Below are 10,001 nucleotides of genomic sequence, written 5' to 3'. Positions count from 1 at the left end.
TGCAGTATCTCTGTAATCACCAAGTTCCACCCAGTGAATGCCGGCAGCACACCCACCTCTGTCCTCAAGCATTCTAATGCCACAGGTGTCCCCCTGAGGGTGGAACCACACCCAGTAGAACCATCAGGTTCGGCCTGTTTCTTCTGTGACTGTACTTTTGCCATCCGTTTGGAGAGCAGTTATGTCCACCAGGCTGATGAGCATGAAGGAATTCATACAGAGCTCACATCTGCAGATTTCCCTTCCTTAGCAGGATGTCCCAGTCTGTTAACTGGCCATATATCATTTAAAATTAGGGAGATAATGCTACCTCATTAGACATCCAGTGATACTGAATCACATCACATTCTTATGTGCTTGGTGGCATAGTGCATGTCTTTGACTTTATATCTAGAAGCTACAGAGCTGGTAATATTATTATTCACAATCCTAGGGTAACAAGGCCATCCTGTGACAGAATTCCAGATGCGTCCTATTCAACCAGCTTTTTTGGAACAACACCTGTGAGGCACTGTAATAGGGCTTGAGAATCCCAAGATAAATGATAAGCTGCACCTCTAACTCAAGGAGCCACTATTTCACAGGGACTTGTGGTAAATGTAATAGGTACTTTACGAAAGAATCTTCTTACCTTTTGGGCTCTCTAGGAGCTCACAGTCAGACAAGGGAAGAGGAACTCATAAACCAACACTTGAACTGCATTGAGCTCACCGTGATGGCTACAGGGGAGTACAGCATGCCCTGGCAGCATGGACAAAGGGCGTTCATGCAATCTGGAAGGGTTAAATTTGGACTTGAGCCTTGAGATATGCCTGGAATTTGAATGAAGGAGACCAGGGGTGGGTTGGGGGGAGGTGAGGAGGAAGAGGTAGAGGAAGAGAACATGGATGGAAATAAGGGGATGCACATATTACGGAAGTATCCATGGGCATGAAACAACAAAGAATATTCTGGAAAGTAGACACAGAATCCAAAGGAAGAGTGAGGGTGGAGAGATCCTGAATGCTAGGTTGGCGGCTGAGAAATGCACCAGTTGCAAGACAGACCTTTCAAGGGTTCTACAGAGGGCAGTGGCTTTATCACGTCTTCACTTTGGGAAGATGAGACAGCAGGGGTCAACCCAAATCACTTGGTTTTCCACAGGGATATTCACCGTAACCTGCCACGACACCAGAATGCAGCAAACACTGGGATGCTTTTGTTACTTTCACACACACACAAACACAAAAGTGAGCCTCAACATCTTCAAACCGTGGTTATTATTAACAGTGAAAGCTCTATACCCTGAAAGACGGTTATGTCAATAATGAATAACATTTATTAAGCCCATGTGTACTCTGAGTGCTTTATGGATTGTACTGCTTCATCTTCACAAGCCTGAAGCAGGGACTATCGTGCCTGTTTTGCAGATGGAATCAAGGCACCATGTCCAAGGGCAGATAATAATAGGGGAGCCCAGATTTGAACCCAGGCAGTCTGCTTTGAAACTACAATTTTTGTGACATTAGGCTTAGAAGGCCTACATTTTTCAGGAAAATATTTCCATCCTAATTTCAGAAAATCTGTGGGAGAAGCTCTCTGCTGTGGCCTGGGAAGGCAGTGGAGGATGGCCCAAGTGCTTGGGCCCCTGCACCTGCATGGGAGACCAGGAGGAAGCACCTGGTTCCTGGCGCAGTGCACTGGCTGTAGCAGCCATTTGGGGGGTGAACCAACAGAAGGACGACCTTTCTCTCTGTCTCTCTCACTGTCTAACTCTGCCTGTCAAAAAAAAAAAAAAAAAAAAAAAAAAGAAAGAAAAGAAAAAGAAAAAGAAAAATAAAATCTGTGGGAGGAACATTAATTGTGTAATATTATATCCTATGAATATCAGGGGTTTGAAATAAGTAGAGTTTGTGCTACATTATGAGAACATAGAATACAAAAAAGCTTGAATAGAGGTACTAGATGATAAATGTGTCTCTCAATATGCATGTGAGACACAGGGCACAAAAGGTTGATTTAGCTTTTAATTAATTGATTTGAAAGGCAGAGAGTCAGAAATTTTTTGTTGACTTGTTCAGTCCTCAAATGCCCGCAAAGCCGGGGCTGGGCCCACGTAGGTGACAGGAACCCTATTACTTGAATCATCACTGCTCCTAGGTGTATTAGCAGGAAGCTGGAATCCTAAAGGAGCCAGACCTCAACCCCAGGCACTCTGACATGGTTTGTGGGCGTTGTAAGCCAGTGTCTCAACCGGTGCCTCAAATGTCTACCCTTAGCATGGATTATGAGCTTTTGAGTTTTCTGGCTCTGTCTCCTAAAAGAGGAGTAGCTTTTGAATATTCTCTCTTTCTCTCCCCCTTCCTCTCTTAAAAGAAAAAAAAAAAAAAGATTTATTTATCTGAAAGGTAGAGTTACAGAGGGAGGGAGGGAAGGAGAGCGAGTGAGCGACTGAGCCGGAGTTCACTCCCCAAATGGCTGCAATGGCCAGGGCTGGGCCATACCAAAGCCAGGAGCCAGAAACTTCTGGGTCTCCCACATGGGTGCAGGGGCCCAACCACTTGGGCCATTTTCTGCTGCTTTTCTAGGCTCTAAGTAGGGAGCTGGATTGGAAGCAGAGCAGCCAGGGCTTGAACTGTCACCAGCATGGGATTCTGGCATCTCAGCTGGTGGTTTAACCTGCTACGCCACAAGGCCAACCCCTTGGCTATTTTTTTAACTGCCTTTTTCAAAAAAATTATTTGCATGCATTTCACAAACACAACATTGGGAACAACGTACTTGCCCTCCTCCCACCCACTCTTCCACCCCTCCTCCTCCCTCACCCAGTCCCTGTCCTTTTTTTTTTTTTTTTAACCAAGATTCATTTTCATTGAACTTTTTATACAGAGGATTAACTCTATTCTAGGTAATGACTTAACTGCATTTTATCTGTTTTCTCACCTGTAAAGTGGAGCTATGAGGAGTACCTTATTGCTTAGGGTTGTCCTGAGAAGTGAGAGGCATTCTCTCAAGTAATTAACATTCCAGTGGCGAGGAAACTGTGCAACAAATCAGCAGGGAGCAGATGAAATATTCTAGAATAAAAACGAAAGATCCAGTACTGTGGAAGGCAGATGTCAGTGTCAGTCAGGAGCAGAGAAATGGCCAACAGTTTGATGCTGTTGTAACCACAGTTCCCCTCTGATACCGAGGTTGGCAACTTCCCATTATTGCCCAGGGGTAGGGCTGCCTCCCACCATGTTGGGAACTCATGTCTATAAATTTGTTTTACTACTTGCTTTAAGAAACATTTAAAATGGTAAGTTTGCTTTAACATGGTTATGCATTTGAAAGACAACGGATTGGATTTTTAATTGTCCAAATGGAGAGATTGTTTCTTCTTTTTTTTCTACCTGTTTATTCTTTGTTAGTGTTTCTTTTAGCTACTTCTTAGGATGGAGAATTTACTAGATTGACTTAAATCCATAGGACATTTTCCCTATAAAATGAAATAACCAAAAAGATTCCTGAAAGTATACTCAAAGGTATTTTCAAAAGTTAATGGAAGTATGAAATTAAGATAAATTTATTTTGCTGCAAAAATTTTGAAATCTATGAATAGTTTTCCTAAAATGCATTTTTCATTTTGAAACCCCTTCATATGGTCACAACTGAAAATCTGATACATTTCATTGAGTTGGGATCACTTTTTCTGCATAACCTAAAAGGTTTATTTAGTATATATTCAGGAAAAATAAGCCCTTATAGTCATGTTAAACTACTAAGAGAGCAAACATCTTTATTTGTGCATGGTTATTTTAAACTTGCAATGAAACATTTATTAATGAAATTATTCTGACAGGGAATTCTTACTTGAATCACTAGTTACATTTTATACTTGAAAGTTGTAAGAACTGAATGCTAAAAAATATTGCATATTTTCCAGCTATTTTTATTAGCTTACTTGTGCCATTGTCCAGGTAAGAAAGACCCTGCTTTGTTAAAACGAAGTGGTTGTGTGGTACTGAAATGGAGCTTTAGGTTCAAGATGTGATATGCTTGTAAAAACAGCCTGTAAGTGGGGATGACATTGAATTTATGGGAATACATGTGTTTCAAGTTTGCCGTTTCCTTCTGGTAGCATCGGAAGGCACCTTCTGACTACAGGGTCAGTGTAGACACCGTGTTTATTTGAAAGGGAATGGGGTTGAATGTGTATAGTACTTGATAGAATTCACAGATAGCTTTTCTGTAGGTTGTTTTGCTATGGTTTTGCATAGAGACCCACACCCAATCATTGACCCTGAGAAGACCGTAGGAGGACGATGAACTCTATACAGCTAAGCAAGCGTAGTCTCCATCTAATAAGATCAGAGACTCCTCAGTTGCTAGACACACACACACACCCGACCATAGGATGCTTGTTTGTGAAACAGCTAGTGTTCTCATTTCTGATGTCTCCTTTAACCTCGTGTGTTCAGTTTTAGGATTCTTCTTTCAAATGTTAAACTCAGCCACTATCATAAATTAGTGAAATAAGACCCCCAAAAGACAAGTTTCTCTGATTTGTGGTAGCCTATATATAGAGTACAAAAACACTCTTACTGAGTCCGAATGAAACTGACGTCTTGTGATTTGAGGATTGTTTAGAACACTCTGCATTCCTATGCAGCAGTGGTCTTTCAGCTTTTTACTTGTGGATCAGTTTATTTAGAGGAGCATTAATAGCCTGTGTTACAAAGTAAACTGAAAGTGCGAATCGCAAAAATTAAAAGAAAAAAAGAAGGGGGGAGGGAGGGAGGGAGGAGAGTATGGTTATATTCTCAGAATCAAAGCTATGAAATACATGAAGTCTGTTCTCTTTATATCAATAAATTAAAAATATAAAAAAATCAAGAAATTCATCCACCATGAGAGGATGGAGCCATGAATTAGCTGTTTACTTGACAAGCTGATTTAAATACATAATGGGGACAATCCTGGCGGGGAGGGGTTGCTGACAGAAGAGTCAAAATGCAATGATTTTATAATAGAAGTTCTTCATTACTCACCAAAACTACTTCTCTTACCAGATTAGGGCTAAAATACTCCATCTCATGGATTAAAACAAAGTGATTTTGCATATCACTGGAGTTGTAAACAAAATGTATTATAAACCATTAGATGGAAGTTCCTTCCTAGATGGTAGTTACTATGGATTCGGGAGTTTTATAAAGCAATATAATTTCTAAAACTAGCAATCAAAACTTCAACACTTTTCTTTATGTAATGGTAAATTTTATTTCATTTAATAACAATTAGAGGACAAAATGTTTGAAATCTGTTGTTTAAAACATGCACATTCACAAAAGGCCAATGACACGTAACACTGCATAGAAATGAATATTACTCAACTTTAATAACTATTTATAAAACACAGTGCAGTGAACATCAAGATAAACAAACCTGAGAAAACTACGATGATCACAGATTCTCCACTCATGCAGTGTCACAATTTCTACAGCAGTTTCAGCAGGAATGGTTTCGCATGGAGCCGAGAACACTAATTTGTACTGAAAACTGCAGTTTTCCATGGTAGCTGCCTTCCAGGGCTGTCTCTTTTTATTTTAACCACATAAATTAGAAAATGTGAAAAATGAAACTTGAAATAGTTAAGCAACAGTTTTTTTTTAAAAAAAAAAAACTGCATTTATGGCTTCTATTCTAGAACCATGAAACATAAAAGTATTTATTTATTTAATATCTTACTCACATATCTGCAAGAGCCGACTTCAACTAGAGAGAGCTGCTGTAAATTCAAAGTAAGCCAATAGGAGATCTAGGTTTTTACTACTTAAGGGAGATTTATTTGCTGAGAAGTTTTGTGAGCTTTGTTAAGCAAAGTTCTTAGAGGTGAGTTAAACAAAAGATTCAATTAAATTTGTTCAATTTTGTTTGTAAAATAATCTATTTATGAAAAAAGTTTTGTAGGGGACCAATTAATTTGTCCACTGACCACTAAATTCCAGGTAGGCAATGACAGAATTTTATAAGGCAGAAATAAACATTAAGATTTACAGCAATAGCCATGCATTGGCCTGGATCACTTTAAATATTAATTCATGCAAACCATAAACCTATCAAAAACACAGCTGCTCTCATACAGAAAATAAATCATGATGAAAATGGAAAACATTTATTTCATTTCCTTCAAAATTTAACTTACATTCCATTTTAATAGCTGTTGAAGGTTAATTAAAATGCAGCAAAGTATAACCAAGCTCCACAACTGACTACAGTTTTTTTAATGTGAGAAAAATCAGACTATGTTCTCTTTAGGAGGCATTATAGAAATGTTCATCCTTAAAAAGCATTTTTTTATAGGCACTGAACTGTATGGTGTTACGGTAAGTAATTCACCAAAAGAATTCCATGATGATGTGGATGGGCTGGTCATTTCTTGATAAATTTTGTAGATGATTATTTATAAGATTTTAGATTTGTTTAATGAAATATGTTTACAAACTAGGAACTATCAAAGGACAACTGCATGAAAATAAACACCAATGTCTATGAAGCTTTTTAATTGTGAGTTATAAATAATTAAAAATTATGAAATACACATCTCCGACTTTCTACCTAGCACTCATTTCCTGAATGAACCTTTTAAATGACAGGTTGTAAGTACTGGACAATGCACACAAGGTAGAATAAATTATACCATGACTTTCATGTTGGCTATTTACAGTGTTGAACTGCAAAATGAAAATATAAAATTAATGGTCAGAATAAATGCTGATTGATATCTTAGAATTCATTTTTCCCCCTGGAAATTCAGAGGAATCTTCGAGTCCAGTCCATGACTACACAACGCAAGTAAGTGGCTCCGCCTGTTTAGCAGAGTACACATTCACCTGACTTCATCAGAAAAGGTTTCCCAGGCATGCTGCTCACGCAGTCTCTCAGTACAGCACAGAGTGGAGACGGGAGGACCGGAAGTTCTTCTGTCACTTGAAACCTACCACGTTCCTGAGAAGCACTGTTTTCCTGGGAATAACTGCTACAATGTAGAGTCTTTCTGGGTGTGAGCCATCAATACATTTTCCTAAGTCTATATAAAATGTTTAGAAAGTCTATGCTTGGTACTGGACTGTGTGCTATTTGACGTTAAAGAAGCAACTCCCAGCTTTTCAATGTTAAAAGGATGAGGATTTTGTACTATAAGTAGTATTTTCTGAATTGTAAACACTGTAAAACAACCGTGTTAGCATCTGCTCGAGTCTCTGTAGGAACTTTTAAGTGAAGAGTGTGTCCTTTATTTCAGAAAATACATGTTCAAAGTCATTTCCACTGCTCATTTGAATCCTAGTAAAACTATGTGACTCTTTTTTTTTCCATTAAGGAAGTTTAAAAATATCAGAGCATTTTTCTGTAATTTAACATTATAAAGTCAATGCAATTGCAATGATGTATTTTAAATTTTTACCAAGGAGGTCATGCCCCACTCCCTACCCTGACCCAAGAAGCAAAGAGGTTGACTTAATGCCAATAATTCAAAAATAGGACCTCAGGACAAAAAGGCCTAAATGAGGACCATTTCACATTTGAGTTCACAATGTCATGCACTAAATTGTCACCCAGCAGGATTCTTAGATTCCCAGATTCAAGATCAAAATAGAACTTTGCTTCCATGTTTTAGTCAGAAAATCCAGTTCTACTCTGTAACACTTTGATACTCAAGTCTTGGAGGCAGTGGTCACTGGTCTCCTGGAGGCAAAGGCACACAGCTCTTCTCTGGGACTGCTGTGCAATGTTTCTCCCAGGGGTGCCCTTCAGTCTTGCTTTCTGAGTTTCGTGGTTTGACCTCAGCTCTCGCCACTGGGAGGCCCCGGAAAAGCCGCCCTGAATGTCCCTTCAGAGGATGGCTTTGGAGTCTTGATGATGACCTTGGACTCTACACCTGTGGTCTTACTAGATGTTTTGATTCACGACTCTCTCACCCTGAGCCCTGCACGGGAAGGGTCTGGGAAGAGGAGGATGTGAACCCCTTGTTCCCTGTAGGTTAGAATTATGTCTGTATGTTATAACCTCTTATTTGTTGAAACCGTAGAGGCACACTGGGAGCTAAATAACAGCAAATACAGAGAAGGAAATGATATACATCCTAATTTTAAATCTAGATTGAGCAAAAAGAATGGGAGATGATTAAACTCAAGGGGTGATTCAGACAATCTCCTTTATTTTTCTCGTTGATTTTCTTTTGGCTTTTACTTTTTTTTTTTTTTTAAAGAGGAAGTTTACCTATTTTGCTGGTTAAGTCCACTTAAAGGCAAACAGGCTTCTGAAGGAAAGGCAAACAGTTTGCTTAAGCCTCCAAAATGTATCTGAAAACTAGAATTCTTTTTTTTCCTTTTTAACTGAAAGCATTACTTTAAAAATAGTGTAGAAAACTGGTTGTAGTTTTTAAATAGCCCATCATTTACTGTTGGTAGCAAAATAGGCATTTCCAGGAGATGTCTGGGAAATGCTGAAAATAAACTGAACATACATCTTCAGACATCTGAATGAAATCCACTTATGAAAAGTGTTCTTTGGAAAGTTACAGGCTGAGTAAGACAGGTGTTTTTAAAATGGGGAAAATGCACTGGTTTGTCCCAACAATCAGCCTGTGACTCATTTGGGGAACTGCTTGCTAAGTGAATTGTGAAATAATTTTGAGTCTTAAGTACTGGAACAGTCACCGGAACACTGAGTATGATGCACAGGACAGCAGGCATCCCCAGCTGTAAGAACCAAGATGGGTCACAAGAGCCGAGCCTATGCACATGACAGAAGCCCATGCATTCACCCAACACATTATCCAACACCTACACAGAAGCTTTGGAAAGCCCACATAAATAGGTAAGCCTGTGTTTTTTAAGGGGGAAAACTTGAAGACAAAATGACATTACTCAATCTATAGCAGAAGCCAAATTTTCAAGAAAAATCTAAAAAGTGAAGAAACCTCATCAGAAGTGACAGAGACATTAACACAAGTTTGAAGATAAGTATTCTTAACAACAGAGTCACATTAACACTTGTGCCCTCTAGCAAGTCAACAAGACAGACAATGAAGAAGCATTTGTAAGGCCAAAGGTGCAACATCACAGATTTGAGTAGCAAATGCCTTGAGACAGTCATTTTGCAAATCACTCTTACATTGGAAAAGTCAAGCATGCAGATCTCACAGCAGAACTGGAAGTAAACTTTCCCTTAAATTTCTGGGCAGATGACTACTGGATGAGAAATACACTTACTGAACTTCTTTGGCAAACATTTATCAAGACAATGTTTGACACGAACACTTATTAATGCCTTGTTGCGAGATGCTCAGTAAGGTGAGTCCGTTCCTTAATGCTGGTTTGTTTCAGCATGCCCTGCGATCTACGCCTGGATGTTGAGTCCCTGTTAACTTCATACCACTTCAGAGTTGTTTTAATGGTTGGTCACCACGTGGCAGAGCCAGTAAACTGATAGTCAGTCATAGTCCCAGAGTAACGGCATAAGAACGCTGACCTATTGCAAGATACAAGATCATTTTCAATTGCTGTTTACAAAGACTTAGCAAATACTTTAAAAAATCTGAGAGAGATGGTGTTACAGTCTAGTCGCACAGTGCTTATGTCTATGATGTACACGAATCCGAAGGTCCAGCTGTGAGATGAGCTCAGATCCACCTTTCCTGCCCATGGGCCAGGCTGGAATTGGTCAGCAGACTGCGGTGTTGACCTGTAGCTCTCCTAAGAGATGGAGCAGGGCCTGCCCCCCTGCCCCTTGTCATCACCACTCGTCGGGCCTCTGTTTCGTGGTATCATATGCTCTAATCACTTCAGACTGTGAAACGATCCCATTCTCATCTTGAGAGAAAGCGTACCCATCTGCAGTGAACGACAACACGGATCAGCATCACCAAGTTGCTAGGAATCACTGTTAGTCCGGTTTTTGAATAGTCATTTTCTTTTTTTAAATTTACCATTTTAACTATTTAAAAATATTTATTTCCTTAATTTATTTGAAAGGCA

At 39.3% G+C, this 10,001-nt stretch overlaps 1 protein-coding gene across 2 annotated transcripts in view; it reads right to left on the bottom strand.

Moving 5' to 3' along the window:
* Positions 1–5,641: 5,641 nt before the first annotated feature.
* Positions 5,642–10,001, bottom strand: part of ATP8A1 (ATPase phospholipid transporting 8A1) — a 257,106-nt gene continuing 252,746 nt past the window's right edge. For both annotated transcript variants that reach the window (XM_062213046.1, XM_062213047.1), the window contains one exon: positions 5,642–9,857. In XM_062213046.1, coding sequence (XP_062069030.1) covers positions 9,760–9,857 — 98 coding nt within the window. In that variant the 3' untranslated portion in view covers positions 5,642–9,759. The remainder of the gene's footprint in view (positions 9,858–10,001) is intronic.

Source organism: Lepus europaeus, chromosome 16 (genome assembly GCF_033115175.1).
Source record: "Lepus europaeus isolate LE1 chromosome 16, mLepTim1.pri, whole genome shotgun sequence".
Lineage (NCBI taxonomy): Eukaryota > Metazoa > Chordata > Mammalia > Lagomorpha > Leporidae > Lepus > Lepus europaeus.
Note: the sequence above shows the minus strand (reverse complement) of the source record. Positions and strands in the feature narration are given on the sequence as shown.